Source organism: Delphinus delphis, chromosome 19, assembly GCF_949987515.2.
Source record: "Delphinus delphis chromosome 19, mDelDel1.2, whole genome shotgun sequence".
Lineage (NCBI taxonomy): Eukaryota > Metazoa > Chordata > Mammalia > Artiodactyla > Delphinidae > Delphinus > Delphinus delphis.
In genome coordinates this window covers 1,873,312-1,891,270 of record NC_082701.1, presented here as the reverse complement: position 1 = coordinate 1,891,270, position 17,959 = coordinate 1,873,312, and the positions used below count along the sequence as shown (strand labels likewise).

Here is a 17,959-nt window from a genome sequence, read left to right as displayed (position 1 = left end):
GGAGGAGGACCAGAGGCCCCCAGCGCTGACGTCAGAAGACGGGCTCCAGCACACGAGCCCCAGGTCCCCAGGGACCCTCCCCCGCCCCTTGGGGTCCTGGTTTTCTCATCCCCAGCCCGAGGCAGCTGCGCCGAGGGAAGGGCTGGCCACGCCCTGAGGTTCTGCCACCTGGGACCCGGGGGCACCTGCTGTGCTCCGGAGAGAAAGTTGCCGAACGAGGGATTTGCCCTCTGTCTCGATGACCAACACGGACCCTCCTGGCCCACACACTGACCCGTGCCGCCCAGGACAGCTGGCTTCTCTGATCCCGGAACGTGGCTTCCCCGGGTCGTGAGGGCCTTAAGCCCACGATCGCTCTAGCTAAAGGCGGGAAGGGCGGGCAAGGGCTCTAAAGTCATCGCTCGATAGAACTGGGGGTTTTTCTTCTGGGCATACAAGGGGGTTAAAAAAAGAGGGGAGAAAGCATTACTTACTCCTCCCTCCCCCTCCCCCTTAAAAAAGAAAGCTGTGTGGTCACTAATAAATAAAAACAAAAGAGACTCAAGGTAGCTCAAAGGTCTCATTATCAACTACGGGGCCTCACGTTCACGTGGGGCCGGAGGGAGCAGGCCAAGGGCAGGGGCCTGTCTGGCCCGGATCTGAGTTCTGTCTGTGACGGGAGTAGTTACGGGAGTGCTGGGCGTTCCTCCCTCCTCTGTAAAAGTCACAAGCGTCGGCCAACCTTTCCAAGTGGGTCCTGCGGGGCTCACCCGGGTATGGGGACTACACCCGAGTTATCTCCTCCTGAACCCAGAATCACACGTCCGTGACGGGGAGTCGGAGGCCGGCCAAAAATAACCTTGCAGAAAACTCAACGGAAGCCTCCTAGTCGAAAGGAAACTACGTCTGGCGAAGGAGGGTCGCTCGATGCCCTCGTTCAAGTCCAGCTCACTCTTATTTTACACATGACGCCGACTACCTCGTCATCCAGACGCTAGTTCAAAGCTAGAGGAATGGTGCTGCTGGAGACGAGCGCACGAGCGAAAAAACGACAGCAGGCAGAAGGGCAGAGAGAAGAAAGGAAAACCGTCGTAAAAAGGGGCTGAGGCACCAATATCTCCAGGGGCAGAAAGCCTTCCACAATCTTGAATTCTGTGAGATGACATTACAACGGAGAATGAAAACAGACCTTGGGATTAATTATTTGAATCAAGAAACAAATTATGCCTTGCCTGATACTACTGAATAAACCCAGAGCGAAAGCACGTTGCTTTAAGGAATACGTCCGCCAAAGGATAATATTTTTCAAGTACAATAACTTAGAGTTCAGTCAATATGGAAAACTGACCTCTGTGGAAGCCCTCATTCCTTCACTTTGGATGAAAGGTGTGTTGTTCCCTCCCTCCATTTCCACTCCTGCCAGAGGGCTATTCTCCTATTAAACTGGAACTTTTCACCTTAAACATCTCCCTCCTTTTACTAACAGGGGAATCTGAGGTAACACAATAAGAGCCACGAGGAAAATCAACAGTTGAGTCCCAAACCAACCCGTCCACTTTCCTTTCAACTGGTTCCACACCGCAGGCCAAGCAACAGATCACTGGCCAGTGGAAACCAGATCATTTCAAACAAACGGGAAGAAGAGCCGGTCCTGTTTTGGGAAGCAAGCCAGAAGGAACAACCTCGACACAAGCGCGCCAGAGCTTACAATGGCTCCACGGGCCTGCCTTGCAACACGGTTCCCCTAGCAGAGGATCCTCCTCCAAAATGTTTGTAGAAAAGCCTCCAAAGACCACTTTTAGAACGGTGGTTCTCAACTGGGTGCTGGGAGACGTGCCCTGGGGAGTCTCGCCCAAGCCCAGGCCCCACCTCCTCCGAGCCTCCTGAAGCAGGAGACGGGGACGCCTGCTCCACCTCCCTCCTCCACTCCCACCCACCTGAGGCTCACAGAGGATCCCTGTTCTCCATCCAGAGGTCACCACTGCGTGACCTCAAATGACCTCCAGCTCAAAGCATGACCCTGCCCCATGGCCTGCTGACCACATCAGACCACCCCGATGGCTTGGACTGCATCCAGAAATGCCAGCCGTCCATCTGCAAAAGAGCTGAGGTCAGAAACTGCTTTGGAGAAAACCCCCAGCTAGGGGCAGAGCCCCGGCTGCAGAGGGAAGACGCCCGCCGACGCCTGATGAGCTGAGCGACGGCCGCTTGAGCACATCCGCGAGCGAGCCTGGCACGCAGTGTCCTGGAGGGAGCCCTGGCTTTCTGACCCCACCTTCACTGAGCCCCCAGACACATAACCTTCCCAGGCCACCCCACCTCCCCACCTGCTGGCTCTGCAGAGGGACACCTGGATTCAAGACCCTCTTCTGCCCACCGGGAAGGCAGGTGAAATGATAAGCAGAAGAGGGTCTTTTAAACTCAGGGAATCTCTGCATATTCACCTTAACCTCCTACCTTAGTTTGGCTTTCTTCTGTGAAGGTACCATTCAAGCCCCTTCCAAGGCTCTAAGCTTCACTCCACCCAGGCGACCACGGGAGCCTCCTGAGCCAGACCAGGCCCACCCCGGGGCCTACTCCCCTCCCATCCAACAAACGTCCACGTGGACACAGGTGGGATTGGCAAAGCCAGGTGAGGACCCTGCCCCGTGGCCTGGTGGGTCACGCCGCCAGCCGCGTACGTGGTGGGGAAACCAGAATGTACTTACACGCTACTGTCCGTCATGGACATGGAATCGTCGGTCAGCGCGTCACTGGATATCTCGCTGTCGTTGGCGCTGGTGGCTGGCGCGAAGACGCAGCCGGAACCCACGTGGTACGGATTCACCGGATCGCTCCTCCTGAAGGACCACAGCACTGCATCACCGACTCTCACCCAAAACCCAGGGAACCGGGGGACCCCAGGACAATCCCACAACGTGCTCCAGGCCAGCCTGCTGCCAGGGCTGTGTGCTCCTCTGGGCGGAAAGCAGGGGCCACAAAGGAGCCTGCTGAGCCACAGCTCTGCCAGGGGACAGGGGACCCCAGGGGCTCTTACAAAGAGTTCTCGAGAGACACCTGGAGGGAGGACCCTGCTCTTAGAGGGGAGGCTAGGGAATGACCGACGGGATGGAGTGTCCTCTCTCCCTGCGCCCACCCCCAGGCCTGTACGGGGAAGGAGACAAGAGGACAGCGAAACTTCCACACTCCCCTCTCGGGCTCTGTTAGCGGAGATGAGAGGCAAACAACTAGCGGCTGGGCCTGGCGAGTGGACAGACGGACAGATAGGCAAGTTCAGGACGCGGTCTGGGGCTTCCGTCCTGCCCCGAGCTGGGCCTCGGCCCACAGCCAGGCTGCCCCCCCAGGGCCGCTGAGGGCCTCCGGACGCAGAGGAGCAGCACAGCGGTTTCCAAGGAAGGTCCAGGCCCTGCTCCGGTGCCTCTGCCCCTGTTCTGCCCCCCCCAGCCCCGACCTCCTCCCAGAAACGCCAGTGTGCCGGCCCAGCTGGGCTGCATTCCTCTTGTGTCACCTGCTGTGTCACCGCGAGGGCCTCAGTGCGGGAGGGAAGGGAGAGGCAGAACCCGCCGTGGTCGGTGGGCTGCAGGAAGGGCCCTCGTCTGCAGAGACCCAGGCCCGCTCTGCCGGGGCCACCGAGTCCAAGTAAGGGAACTTACTCCATCAGGCCGCAGCCGCCAGTCTGTAAAGATGGCCTTGGGGTTGGCGGGTGAAAGGGGCCCCTGAAAGGTGACAGCACCTCCTGCCCGTGCTCACCGAGCCCCAGCCCTTTCGGGAGGTGCACAGCCCCGGTCTCTGGTCCCCTGGCACCCATGGCTTGGCAGGCGGGTCCCCGTGACGGGGGCTGGGCAGGGGTACCAGAAGGCAGGCACGAAGGTGCCCGACACACGCCACCTCCTCCGGCCCTCACTGCCCCTGGGCGAGGAGCACGTGTGCCCGTTTGACAGATGTGCCCCACAAGCACAGCAGCCCTGGATGTCAGAGCTGGAAGCAGCGGGCGTGGGATGGATTCGTGCGGCTCCCATTCAGCCTCTCTCTCTGCCCCTGTTCAGAGACCAGCCTCGACGTTTCAAAGAGCTCTCGCATAAGAGGCAGGATGAGTGACCTGGAAGAGGAAGTCCTGGCCCTGCAGTGTCGGAGGGGGCGGGCCGGGAGGCCGGGTGGCTCCCTGGGACGGGGGGGAGCAGATGTGAGGACCAGGGATGGGAGAAGCGGTGGACAGTCCTCCCCAGCCTGGGGCAGAAGGGCGTCAAGCTGGCTGGGTGAGGGGGAGCCGGAGGCTTCCCCAGCGGCACGAGGGGTCTGGGGGGGCCGCCAGGCTGCACTGAAGGGGCCGTGGGGCAGGCAGGCAGCCGCTGCGCAGTTTGGCGGGAGGGAGGGCAGCGGGGCTGGAAAAGGTGGGAGAACAGCTCAGCTGCTGTCCTCAGGGGGCCTATCCTCTAGCTGCGGTGACAAAACAAACAAGAGTGACAATAATTGTCCAGCCCAACCCCACCGCCCCGAGATGCTAACGAAGCCCGAGGGCCACCAGGACGTAGGGCTCGCTGTGGGCAGGGCCTGGTTTACTCCCTGCTGCACCCTCCCCCGGCCCACGGCAGGGGCTCAAGGACTGTCTGCTGCCCGATCGTCTTCACGACCCCTCAGGGAGGTAACGGGCCCCAAGCAGGGGCCGAAAGTCTTGTCGGAGACCACCCGCTGGAGGCCCGGCCGCGTGGAACCCACCTCCGGTCACCTGGAGGAGGCGACGGCAGCAGGGACCCCGAGTCTGTTGGTCTGAGCTAGGCCGGAACGTCAAGCCAGATTCCAGGAATGTGACGTGGTGGAGAAGTGACCAGAAAGTGCAAACGAGGAACGTGGCGCTTGAACCCATTGACCGCCACGGCCCAGCAACCCTGACCTGTCACCTGGACACTCTGGTCATTGAATACCACGGGCCAGCGACCTTGACCTTGTCACCTGGATACTCTGCTCCCCCCCCCCACTCTGCCCCCAGGATTCTCTACGATGATGCAATGAGGCTGGTGAGATCTTCCATGACGTAGAACTGGTCCCCACGTCCTCAGTGTGGGATCTCCAGACACCAGGGCAAGAGAGAGAGGAGGGTGGTGAGAACCAAGGAGAGGCAGTTGGTCTTTCTGGAGAAGAGATGAGCTGAGGGATGATTTAGTGAGAACAGTCTCCTAGCCGATAAGGAGGAGGGTGGCTCTGGTGGTATTGCCACTGAAGGTGGGACAAGAGGAAATGGCGTACAAGCCAGAAAGAAAAAATCCCTTCTCCACGGCCAGGGCAGCCCCAAGGGGCGGGTGAGTGCAGGTCACGGGGTCGCCCAAGGCTTTAAAATGGCCCAAAGCCCCCAGCTGCCTCGATGGGCCGCTGCCTCAAAGCAGGATGGAGAAGCTGATGGACTTCAGGAATCAAGTAACACAGAAATCAAGAGGCCGCGGGCTGGTGCTGGCCTGGCTCCCGGCCAGCTGGGTGGCCCCAGGTGTCACAACCTCCGTGGACACAGGGCTCCACTAAAGAAAGCAGCGTGCAGTTCAAACACGGCCACCTGCACGGGGTCCGCGTGTTCTCCGAAAGGCCCAACGAGGGCACTGTTTACGGGGTTGGCATAGGAACGCTCCAAAACACCACCGCCAACAAAAACAAGACTTCTTGGGTGACATTGATCATGACAATTACACAGCGTCAGTGCGTTTCCATGGTGAAGGCCTGTCCCGTGTACGCGACTGCAAGCTCCACGAGGGCAGGGACAGGTCTGTCTTCCCCATCTGGGCCTCCCCAGCCGCAGGCAGCGTGGGGCTCGTGGCAGAAGCTCAAAGCTTTTTCCACTCTCCTTCTTTAAGGACCCAGGACCAAGCGGGCTGCTGAGGGGTGTTTTCGCCTAAGAGGCGTAGCAGGGAGATCAAAAGAGCCAAAATGGCCTTAAACCGCCTTCACACACTCTTTCCATCCCTTCAGGGTGCTACCTTCGTGGTATTAACACATTAACGGTGCCCCAAGCATGAGGGTTGTAACTCAGCCTCTGCAGGGAGAAAATGACTCAACAGAAACCCCTCCCTCCCCCACAGAAAAGGGCACCTCGCTCAGATCCCGAGCGTGGACAGAATTCTGTGCTCCCGGTCAGACACACGGGTCCCAAAATAAACTCGTCTCCCTCCCTTCCAAAATAGAGGGCTACTGTGTGACCGGTAATTAAAAATGGAATATACTGCTCTTAGCTCAGCTGCCTGCAATAAGTATTGGGATTTTCCTACCATCATAACAGGACAAGGCAGAGGAAGGTGGCAGGCCTGTGGGGAGAGACAGAGACTCAATTTTTTAAGAGCTCAGAACTTTGTCAAAATCATCACGTAATTTCAAGAAACTGAATTAGAGCTGCTTTCTTGTGATCGCTTTAAAAAAAAAAGAAGAAGAAGAAGGGAAGAAACTCAACCACACTGCAGTAATTGTCCCCAGATGCTTTGAGTGTTTCTTCAGGACTGTTGTGCTCCCAGTTGCTGCAAGGGTTTTAAATTGCTCTGGAGAGTAAAGGCCTAGTACAGATTTTGCACTGGGCATCCATCCACAGACCTGGTTTGCAATTTCAATATGCAAAGGGATTTCAGCTGTCAGGTAGCAGAGGCTCCTGGGACCTTAAGGGAAGGGAAATGTGGGCTCCTCCTCTGCCCCCCACCACCATTCTTATCTCTTATCTCAGTGAGATGCTGCAGGCCCCCGCCTGCTCCCCAGACACCAGGGCAAAGCCCATACAGAGAGCACAATAGACGTGACCTTTGGGACCCCTTTCTGGGTCCCCTCTCACAACAATGCAACTTAAAAAGTATTGGCTTCTAAGGCTGTGTGCTCTTCTTTTCAAAAGCCCTCTGACAGGGGCTTCCCTGGTGGCGCAGTGGTTGGGGGTCCGCCTGCCGATGCAGGGGACGCGGGTTCGTGCCCCGGTCCGGGAAGATCCCACATGCCACAGAGCGGCTGGGCCCGTGAGCCATGGCCGCTGAGCCTGCGCGTCTGGAGCCTGTGCTCCGCAACGGGAGAGGCCACAACAGTGAGAGGCCCGTGTACAGCAAAAAAAAATTTAAAAAAAAAAGCCCTCTGCCTGGAGCGAGAGAGGCCAGGCACGCAGACGGCATCAGGCAACGCCCTTCTGAGAGCAGGCCAACTTCGACAAGCGACAAGCGTGTCCCAGCAAAGCGCCCTCCTCAGAGCCTGCACCGCTCGCTGTGGCCCTCTGCTTCCAGCACAGCTCTCCTCTCGCCTCATTTGCTTTGAGGATGGAGGCCAAGCTCGATTCCAGTGGCTTTGCATAAACCGGCCCCATCAGCGAACGCTCTGGGGGGACAGGAAGTGCGGGGAGCCACCTGCTGGGGCCCCCTGACTTTACGTGAGGCCAGAGCAGAGGGTCCAGTGAGAGACAGGTGAGACCGCCCAGGGCAGGACAAGGAGAGCATCCTGACCCCGGCTCCGAACTCCACAGCCCCTCCGCACACGCCTCCATGCTCCAGGTGTTGTGTGTGTCTGTGTGTAGTCTGTGTCTGTAGTCTCTGTGTGTGTGTAGTTTGTATGTACGTGTGTGTGTAGTCTGTGTGTGTCTATGACTGTGTGTGTGTCTAGTCTGTGTCTGTGTGTATGTGTGTGTAGTCTGTGTGTGTCTGTGTAGTCTGTGTGTAATGTGTCTGTGTGTCTGTGTCTGTAGTCTCTGTGTGTGTGTGTTGTCTGTGTGTGTCTGTGTGTAGTCTGTGTGTATAGCCTCTCTGTGTGTCTGTGTGTAGCCTGTGTGTGTGTTGTCTGTGTGTGTCTGTGTGTAGTCTGTGTGTACAGTCTCTGTGTGTCTGTGTGTAGCCTGTCTGTGTGTGTCTGTGTGTAGTCTGTGTGTGTCCCCGTGTGTGTGCTGTCTGTGTGTGTGTCTGGGTATAGTCTGTGTGTATAGTCTGCATGTAGTCTGTGTGTGTGTGTAGCCTGTGTGTGTGTTGTCTGGGTGTAGCCTGTGTGTGTCTGGGTGTGTGTCTGGGTGTAGTCTCTGTGTGTGTGTGTGTGTGTCTGTGTGTAGTCTGTGTGTGCCCCAGTGTGTGTGTTGTCTGTGTGTCTGTGTGTCTGTGTGTAGTCTGCGTGTGTCTGGGTGTGTGTCTGGGTATAGTCTGTGTGTCTGTGTGTCTGTGTGTCTTGTGTCTGTGTGTCTGTCCGTGTGTAGCCTGTGTGTGTCTGGGTGTAGTCTGTGTGTGTGTGTCCCCGTGTGTGTGTTGTCTGTGTGTGTGTCTGGGTATAGTCTGTGTGTGTCTGTATCTGGGTATAGTCTGTGTGTGTCTGTGTGTCTGTGTGTGCGTCCGTGTGTAGCCTGTGTGTGTCTGGGTGTAGTCTGTGTGTGTGTGTCTGTGTGTGCGGCCGTGTGTAGCCTGTGTGTAGCCTGTGTGTGTAGCCTGTGTGTGTCTGTGTGTAGTCTGTGTGTGTGTGTGTGCGGCCGTGTGTGTGTGTGTCTGTGTCTGTGTGTAGTCTGTGTGTGTCCCCGTGTGTGTGTGGGTGTGTGTCTGTGTGTGTGTGTGTAGTCTGTGTGTGTCCCCGTGTGTGTGTGTGTGTGTGTCTGTGTGTGTGTGTCTGTGTGTCTCGCCCTGGCTCTGGGTTACTTACAGGGACCATCAGAAGCCCAGGCCTCCTGCTGGACCCCTCTCCAACCCGAGCCCCTCCCTCTGAGGACCATGCCTGCTCCTAGGCTCCAACTCTACATGAAACCTGACACCACGTCAGTAAGGACACAAACAAGTCATTAGAACCAGGCTGCTCTGAGCGCTCAAGGAAATCAAAGGGCTTAAAGATCAGCCATGCCCTTGGCATCCAGCTGCCCAGACTGCTGCTCAACAGCTGGTGAAAGGGACCGACCCTCGGCAGGGCAGGACTCGGGGCTCCTGGTTCATTCACTGCACCTGGCCTGACAAGTGGCGGGGAGGCGGACTTGACTTGGGGCCGATCCCACATCCCAGAAGAGCTGCGAACGCGGCTCAAGTTCCGCCAGCAGAGACAGCCGCGGCGCGGGGAGGGGACATGCTGAAACTTCACAGTGAACACACGCTAGAACCCAAGGCTCACTCTCTGAAAGCGGGACCCGAACCTGCTGGCGCTTCTCACACAGCCGGTGATGAGTACTGTTCAGACACTTCCCTTCGCAACGGGCTTTCCTGTCTGTTATCTTGGTCCTAATGTTACAGCGACCTGTGACATAAACTGAAGGGAGGGTTGTCCGCTCCCTTTACAGAGGACACACGGGCTTCAGAAAGACTTCAGCCCAGGCGGTAAGAGGCGGTCCGGGCTGCAACTCGGGCCTCTGAATAACTCGGGGCAGCTCCTAATAGCACACCTCAGGCACCCTTGAACACCTCGCATGTTAAACAAAATACCGGGGTGCGTCTTAATTTCTCTCTGATGATGCCCAGGTAAGACATGTGCAGTCCAGGTAAGATATGTCATCTCTTCCCAACAGTGGGAGAAAACACACACACGAATCTCTCATGGAAACCCCAGAGGCCAACGAAAGGTGTCATCTGTATGTGAACACCCACGGTTCCCATCCAAAAGGCAAGCGCTGACACGCAAAGCACCCCAGGCCCTGCATCCGGGGTCTCCGACGCTCCCAAGGGCCCGCCCCCTAAAGCTGAACCCTAGTGACAGCCCAGCCGCGGGGCTGTGGAAGGGGGAGGGGCTCGCCAAGGCTGGGTCCTCCTGCCCACCCGCGAAGGGGAGGGGTCACAGCAGGGTCCCACCTGGGGAGCCTGTCTCGCTGTTTACAAAGGTGGTGCTCTGGGCCCTGACACTGGAGGACACAGAAGCCGCACTGTCTGAAGGCTCTCGGAGAAGCTGCCTGACCACAGGCCTTAAGTAGCCTTGGCGACCGCTGCCAACCTGGAGGGCATGGAGGCCAGCGGGTTTACCCAAACGTCCACCTAACAGAACAGGGCAGGGGTGGCAGGTGGCCCGTGACTGCCAGCCACAGAAGCCAGAGCCAGTATCTTCCTCCAAAACAGCCTGAAGCCATGAGCTTAGAGATGCTGAAACAACTCCGTTCACGTGATCCTTGGCTCCCTCGCAAAAGCCAATCCGTTCCCACTTAAGGTGTAGACCAGATGTCTGCGCGCAGACGGCCGGCTCCCGAGGCTGCAGGCGCGCCCCCTGGTGGACCCAACACAATCCTTCCCTCCCTGCAGGGCCACCCCGAGATCACAGGCTTCCAGGCTCAGACCCCGCTCCTCTGCCCCTCCTCCTACCTCGGACCCTACAGAGGGAGGGTAACCTCCAGAGAGACAGCCGCCAGATCGCGTCTGCCTTTCTGAACCCACGGAGCCGGACACAATGGACAGCGAGATAAGCGGCTCCCGGCCAGCCCCTCCCCTCATGCTGTCCGCAGCAACCTGGGACTGAGAGGCTCACTCTCTTTTCGGACATTTGGAAGGGGAGAGCGAGAAAGAGACAGAAAAACTCATTCTAACAGGAGGTCTGAAGTTGCCTCCAAAGGTCAAGGATCTTGAGACTTGGCCATTCTATAAAGAACCATTGGTCTTTGAAGCCTCGAAGGAGAAGGTGCTCTTCCCTTCTCCAGTCTTCTCCGGCCAAGACCTCTCCTCCATCAGCACCAAGCAACGCAATAATCAACTGGGGTCTGCTCCTCGGGCCGCAGGCACTGAAAACCCAGAATAATGTATCAGCGGCTCCAAAGCTAAGGGTCCTGCATTCGGGAAAGTCACAGGGCCTCCCCTCCTTAGGAGGGTTTCTTGCAGGGTTAATACCTCATTCCACAAAGAGAACCGCAAGCCCAGCTGTTACGCCAATTGCTGGCTCTCATCTGAACGGAAAGCTCAACGGATCCCACTTATCCCCACGGTCGTGGGCACGCACGTTATTTCCTGGGGCTCCGCCACAAGCCAGGTGCCTCCTTGGCCACGTCCATCCTACTCCCTATGTCTTAGCTGTCAACAGCCCCTTCCCAAACCGGTGCCTGGTAGCTGGTGAGTCATCGGCATCAAAAGCTGCCGTCCTCTCTCCACCACCCCACCCCAAGACTGGCCCAGGATAGGAAGTGACCCGCATGAACGCACACTGCCTGCCCCTGTGTGAAGCCGGCACCGGAAGACTACAGGTATTCAGTTGTGTGTGCGCCGCTTTCCCGCCCCTTTCAACAGCAAAACGCAAGGTCGAAGGGTTCGCGGCCAGCGGTCCGAGCTCAGGACAGGCCTTTGTCAGCCTCAGCAGCACATGCATCCGTCCATCCACCCTACTTAACTCAAAACATCTGCAAAGGCCAGCTCATCCTCCAAGCTCCCCCCAGCCCCTCACCCTCCACCAAAGGCTCACCTGTATCCATTCTCGACAGTTTCTGTGGACCTCACACCGACTGTAGCCCTCAGGGTCTTGCTGGACAAGCCGACCACGCCGGGGGACAGTTTGCACTTGAAGTCGGCGCAAGTCCACTCTTCCTCCTCGTTCAGCGTGGGGAGGTAGCCGCACACGAGCTTCAGGCTTCCCAGCCCCCCGCCGCCCACGCAGGCCGGGTTTTCACCCCCACTCCTCACGTACTCGAGGTATATGTCAGAAGTCAGAAACATCTGGTAGGCATTGTCCTCCATCACCGCCTGGATCTCCGTCTGCGCCTGGTCAAACATGACAGAGTCGATCTGCTGCTTCTTGATGCCGTCTCTGATGTAGGTCTTGGTGGCAGGTTTCAGCTGCTTGGAGACGATGCTGTTGTTCTCGATGTACCTCTTGTAGATCGCTTTGGCTACTCGTAAAGTTTTGGCATCCTTCAGGTTCATCTGCCTGAATCCGTTGCAGGCAAACCAGAAGTCTAAGGTATCCACGCATTTCTCCCTCTCCAGGAAAGTCCGGAAGAGATAAGCACCGTCTTGGTCACCCAGCAAGGAGTGCAGGGACTTGGTCCACCTGGTCAGAGGGGAATCCGGAGACGCCCGCCCCTCCGGCTCCCCCAACCCGTCCTCATTCCGCCTGGCATTGGAGGAGACAGGCAGGGGTTTGGCGACCGGGCCCTTTCCCACCCCGGGCTGGCACGGTGGGGTCTCCCCTTCTTCGCCCGGCACTGGGGGCCGCGGGGCATCCTCGCGGAAGCTGCTGCTGGGGTCTGGGAGGCGAGGCACCAACACAGCGCTGCTCATGGCGAGTGAGTTCTTCTCGCTGAGTTGAGGAATTTTTTTTTTCTCCTTCCAGTTCCTCTCAGCAATCAGCGTGGTCTCTCTTTCTCTCTCAAGTCAGCAGGGACTCATCTGAGCCTCCTTTCTGGGAAGAAAAGGAAGGGGGGGGAGGTAGAGGGAGAGAAAAGGGTATTGATATAATCAAAACCAGATCTACCCAACATCAAAGCAAGAAAGTAAACAGGCTTTTCAACTCCTCAAATTCAAATCAAGCAACCCAGCTATCTGCGAGGTGCTCATCTAAAGTATCAGACGCTGCTTTTTCAAAGGCGAAATCTGAGCTCCCTGCACGCTTGGGGGGGAGGAGGGAGGAGGAAGGGGCGGGGAAGGGGCGCGGGGAGGGGGGAGCGGGGGCGGAGGGCTCGGGAGGTGGAAGACACCAGCTTCCAAAAACCCACCGGCCCGGGCGCACGCAGGGCGGCCCTCCCCTCCCCTGCCCTCCCCTCGCCCCGACAGCATCCACTCCAAAGACGCGCAACCCCGCGCCGCTGGGCTGTGTGCAGGTGAAACCAATTTCGGTAAATTTCCCCACTCGGCTCTCCGCACAGATAACTCGAGCTCCAAACGCGCCCGTCCCCGGCATCTGGTTCCCATTCCCCCCACCCACCCCTTCCCCCTGCGCCCCCCCCTCCCACTCCTTAAAAATTCAGAAGAGCCTCGACCGAGGAGGAAAGCCCGCCCAGCACAGGGCGGAACGGGCGCCCGGACTCCCGGCTGCAGCCCCCGCCCCGCAACCCAGATGGAAGCGTTCGCTGCGCCCCCACCTCCCGCCAAGAATCCGGCTCAGTCTACACCTCGGTCTTCCGGGCTCCCCCAAACCAGAAATCCACTCACTCAGACAAGGCTTTGATCTTCCAACTTTGCCAGGGAGCAGAGAAGCCTCACGACCCGTCGCCCCCGCGCCCCCCGCCTCCTGGAGCCGCAAACCCTACAAAACCGGATCAGAGACCATCTCACGCTAACACTGCCTGTGCCAGGAATCCCAGACTCGGCTGACCTCAAGCCTCTTTTTCCCAAAAGCAAAAAGTCTTATCTAACCAGTAAACCAGCCGCTTTCCCCAGCAAGGGGAGGATCAAACTCGGGAGAGGGCAGGGGCGGGGCGGGGGGCGCGACCCCGAACCGGGGGCGGGAACCCTGGGCTCCGGGTGGGCGCGCGTGGCCCCCGTGCGGGGCCTCAGGCCGCCGGTAGCGCCGCGTTCCCCGGGCAGAGAGGAGGTGGGGCGGCCCCGTTACCTGGAAGACCAAGGCGGCCCGAGGCCCGGCTCTCATCTCCGCCGAGCCCCCCCGGCCCGACGCCCGGCCCCAATCCACCCCGACACGTCCAGAGCCCCGGTGGGCGCTCGCAGCCCCCGAGCCCGGGTCGGAGGCGCCCGCAGGAGAAGCGCGGAAAGCGGCAGCCGGTCCAGCAATGGCGACGCGCGGAGGCTCGGCCTCTCTGCACGAGGGGCCGGGGCGGCCGGGGGCGCGGGGCCGGGCGGCAGGAGAGACGCGGGGGACGCGGGCGCCTCGGGCTCGGGCCGCTCGGGCGCGCAGACTGAGCCTCGGCCGGCGCTCGGGGCCCCTCTGCGCGGACCGGGGCTGGGAGGGGAGGACGGGAGGGGAGGAGAGGAGGGGAGGAGAGAGAGGCGGGAGGGGGCGGGGGGAGGGGAGGGGGCGGGGGGCGCCGCCACCCTTTCATCCCACCTCCCAAAGGCACTCCGGCGCACACTCGCACCCAGACTCCCATCCAGCACCGCCCCGGCGCGGCGCCCCCGGGGGAGGGGGATCTGCCCCCGCTCCGCCCCCGCCGCGGCCGCCACTCGCACAAGTCTCTCCGCCGGGCCCCCGCCACCCCGGCCGAGCCCCCCGGAGCGCCGGGCGCCGCGCCCGCCGCCCCTCTCCGCGACCGCCCGGAGCGCGCCCCGAAATAGCCGGCCTGCCCACTTCAAAGAGCCGCCCGGCACATCAAAGCGCGCGGGCCGCCCGCCGCCTCGGCCTCGCACTCACCAGGGGTCCGCGCGCGCGCTCAGCGCCCAGACCTCGCGGGCGCCCTGGGCAGGGCCTCGGCCCCGGCCCCCGGATCGGCTCGCCGCCGCGGCCCCGGGCCCCCCCGGGCCGGTCCCGGCGTCGGGGAACATGGGGGAGTCGCGCGGCCGGGGAGGGAGTGCGGGGAACCCGGCGGCGAGGGAGGGGGCAGAGGCGCGCCCCGCCGCCCCTCTTTCTGCGGAAGATCCGAGTGGGCCTCGCCCCCGCCGCGGCCGCCCTCGGCCCCTCCGGCCCCCGCCCGGCCCGGCTTTCGACACGGGCCCCGCTTCCAGCAACCACTCCGGGCACCCAACGTCCTCCGGGCGCTTCCAACAAAAACTGCGCCGTGGATTTCACTGTGCACTTCAAAGGCGCGAGCCGGCGCACGGTCCTGAAAGGGAGGTACGCGCCCGCCGCGCTCCGGGCCGTCCCCGGCGCCCCGGCCGCCCCTCTCCGGGGCCGTCCGGCTCGCGGCCGCCCTCCCGGCCGCCTCTCGGCCGGGCCGGACCCTCTCCCGCGCCCTGCGCCCGCGACGCGGCTGGGCGCGACCTCGCCCCCGGCCCGGGGGGGACCCGGCTCGGAAGCGGCTCGGCCGGGGCCGCGCCTCCGCCCCCACCTTTTACAGCACAGCTTTCGCCGGGGGAGACGGGCGCCTTGGACGCCCGGCGGCCCGGCGATCCATGACTGCGAGGGGTTATTTTTATTTCCCGGCGCTCGGGTGGTTACCGAGTTGCCAGGACCTTATCAAAGCGCAGCCGGCTCCAGCCGACTCCCCCGGGCCGGGCCCGGGCCGCCAGTGATCCCGCCGCGCCAATCACTGCCGCGCTCGGCCGGCCCGCGCCTCCCGCCTTAAAGGGACAGCGCGCCGCGCCCGCCCCGGCCCGGCCCAGCCCGCCCCCGCCCCCCCGCCAGGCCCCCGAGGCCACCCGGGCGCTCCCGGCCCGAGTTCTGATTCCGCCTTTCAAGTGCTCTGGCTTCCTCCCCCGGCCTGCTCCGTCCTCCCCAGCTCGGGAAAGCAAGTTTATTGTGGCATCCCGGCCATCGCAAGAACTGCAAGCAGGCAGGTTTTTTTGTTTGTTTTTTTGTTTTGTTTTGTTTTCTATCATCGAACACTTTTCTACCTCTGTTCAAGTTTCCCTGGGACTTTGGGCTTGGAGTGGCTAGTCCCCGGATGGGATGGCCAAGTGTCACAGGAGGGACGCGGACCTGGACGCAGAAGGCAGGGACGTGCTTGTGCGCTCCTGCCTCCGAGTGTGAGTTAGTGTGAGTTAGGGTCAAGGTGCGTAGTTTGTGGATGTGTGAAGATGGGAGTGTGACTCTGCCAGCAGAGGCCTGAGTGCTGGAGAGGGGCCCTGACACCTCGCTGGGAAGCAAGCCTCAGTGTCCTGAAGATTTAACCCCAAATCCCCAAGCTGGCCATCAGGACTCTCCCAGCACACACATCGACCGTCTTTCTGTATCAACTGCATAGGCAACGCTCTCTTGGAAGCATCCCCCCCATCCTCCCATACGTTACATATTAAACAGACATGGGATGTCTTTTTTCCCCATCGACTCTCAGTTTTAATGTATTGAAAACTCTTCACCCCACTGCCACTTTGAATCCTTCCCAACATCCATCCAATAACGTTTAGGAGGTACAACCTTCTCACTTAAAGTACTAAGAAAACATACCACAAACCCAGAACATTATTTACTTGTCCGTTGCTATAGAATGATCTCTCATATGATGAGCTAATAATTGATTTTTCCTCCTCTTAAAAACCATAAAGGTGCAGCCCAAATTTGTCCCGGAGGCAAGAGGAAGAGCTTGGCATCCTCAGAGCTGCGGCTTTCAACTCTACTCACTTTTTCTTTATTTACTTCCTTAGTGAACTGAATGGGCGACAAACCCTTTTCAATGCAGAGGTGCCTCGAACCTTCATTAGGCCTTTAGGACTTTAAAACATGCAAGAAGCGTGTTTCTCTGTCTGTTTAGGTTTCCCTAGGAAAAGGGGAAGAGGATGCACCACCCCGTGACCTGCTGGAACACGACAAGCAGCAGGGAAGATGCTCTCCTGGCTGTGACAAGGGACCAGAGCTCTGGAAAGCCACGCTGCCGGACTTGTCAGCTCCTGGGCACCGTGGGGGGGTGGCATCTCCCTCCCCAAGACCTGCCTCTCTGTGTCCATGCTCTGCTCCTTGGCTCACCTCCCCAGGTGGCCAGGCTGGCATAAAGCCAGTGGTCCAGGCTATGAAACACATGGCCACCTTGGGGCAAACCAGGCAGGCCAGTGAGCGGGTGTGGCCAGATGACTCAGCCCTGCCTTGGGACAGCTGCTGGGTGCAAGGAAACTGGAAGCCGGTCCACTTGAGGTCAGCTCCCTCCAACAGCCCAGCCTTTCAGAGTGCTGCACACCCACCCCCTTGGGTGACCCAGGAGAGCCGGGAGCAAAGCTGTCCCTGTGGTTCCCAGGAGTCTTTCAGCCACAGAGGGTGTGATCCTAGGGCCAAAAGTGTATACAGAAGGGGATGAATTGCCATAAAAGCGTCTGCAGTATAAACAACAACAGCATGTGAGTGAGTGCACACGCACACACGCACACACATACACGCACACACGTGCGCACGCAATGTGAGGGAGGGGAGGTTGCAAATTCCAAACATCCAAAATCAAAATAAACAATGATCAGAAAGAGGAGGCTTTCGAGAAGGAAGTGGAAAGCTGCTCTTCATGGGTGGTTTTCCTCCCCTCCACTGCCCTCCCCCCCAGCCCTAACCATCACAGGCTCCGCTTTAACCCAAGGGCTCGCCTTCTGCTCCCTCATTAGCCCAGGGCTGTAGTGACAAGAAGGGCGGATGGAGATAGCGCCACAGGAACAAGGCTGAGTTCAGTTTGGTCCTCTCAGTAATAACCCTTCGGAGAGCCTGGTTTCCAGAACAGGTGCTCGGTCACCTTGGGCCAGTGACTCCCCTCCCCCCAGTTTACCCCTCGCCTGTCCCCTGGTGGTACATTTGCCACCCAGCAGTGGGGCTGGACTGGGGACCCAGAAGCCGGCAGTCCTCTCAGGCCTCCAGGTCTCCGACTACTTGTTGATAACGTTTCTGGAGGAGAATCCAAAGGCCATTGCTCACACCCGGCCCCTTTCTCAAGATAGCACAGTTTTCCATTCTCCCCTTCTTCCTGGCAGCCGCAAGGTCACGTGACTTGTTGTAATCCTGCGCGGTTGCCTGGAAACTGCAAAGCAAGGTGATGGATTTCTGCACATGCTCGCTCCCCCCTCCTTTAAAGACAAACCCTGCCCAGGACCAGCAACCCACTTGGCCCAGGTGCAGACAAGGTTAATAAAGCAGAGAGTGATTCTCTTCTGCAGTTATGTACCGGCTGAAATCCTAGAAAACTCAGCGCTCCCTGACAGGCATCCGGCCAGATCTCCCATCTTCAGTCAGCCCGACAAAAACCCCTCTGGAGGGGAAGTCACACCAGCTGCGACTTCAGAGGAGCTCGGACCCAGGACATCACTCTTTAAGACTCCATGACTTTGTCTTTTATTTCTTTGGAAAAGTGGCACCTTAGACAATGTAGCTTTGTTTGGGGAGGTGGGGGGGGTGGAGACACACTCAGGTAGCCTTTCTAGAGACTGCAAGTCACCTAAACGCTCTGAGGCCCTGCCCCGTGTGTTTACCTGTGAAGTGCAGGGAACACCCCTCAAAAGGCTGCTGTGAGGTAAACACCCAGCGCCATGCTTAACACATCGCAGGAGCTCAGAGCCGCCAGTGATTTCTGTGCAGTCACCCCATTTCCTCAGTAGCCTGT

At 59.5% G+C, this 17,959-nt stretch overlaps 2 protein-coding genes across 4 annotated transcripts in view; one reads left to right on the top strand and one right to left on the bottom strand.

Moving 5' to 3' along the window:
• Positions 1–14,888, bottom strand: part of AXIN2 (axin 2) — a 29,547-nt gene extending 14,659 nt beyond the window's left edge. The window contains exons 1-3 of one of the 3 annotated variants that reach the window (XM_059996424.2): positions 14,780–14,888; positions 11,308–12,243; positions 2,688–2,819 (exon numbers count right to left, since the gene is read on the bottom strand). In XM_059996424.2, the coding sequence (XP_059852407.1) occupies positions 2,688–2,819; positions 11,308–12,122 (947 nt within the window). In that variant the 5' untranslated portion in view covers positions 12,123–12,243; positions 14,780–14,888. Of the gene's footprint in view, positions 1–2,687; positions 2,820–11,307; positions 12,244–12,992; positions 13,068–14,145; positions 14,375–14,779 lie in introns of those variants that run through there. The other 2 variants (XM_059996423.2, XM_059996425.2) reach the window with 2 other exon arrangements.
• On the top strand, positions 12,121–14,847 carry LOC138413899 (basic proline-rich protein-like). Its single transcript, XM_069540115.1, has 2 exons — positions 12,121–12,127; positions 13,136–14,847. Exons 1-2 carry the CDS (start codon positions 12,121–12,123, stop codon positions 14,845–14,847), a joined length of 1,719 nt encoding a protein of 572 aa, XP_069396216.1.
• Positions 14,889–17,959: the final 3,071 nt, after the last annotated feature.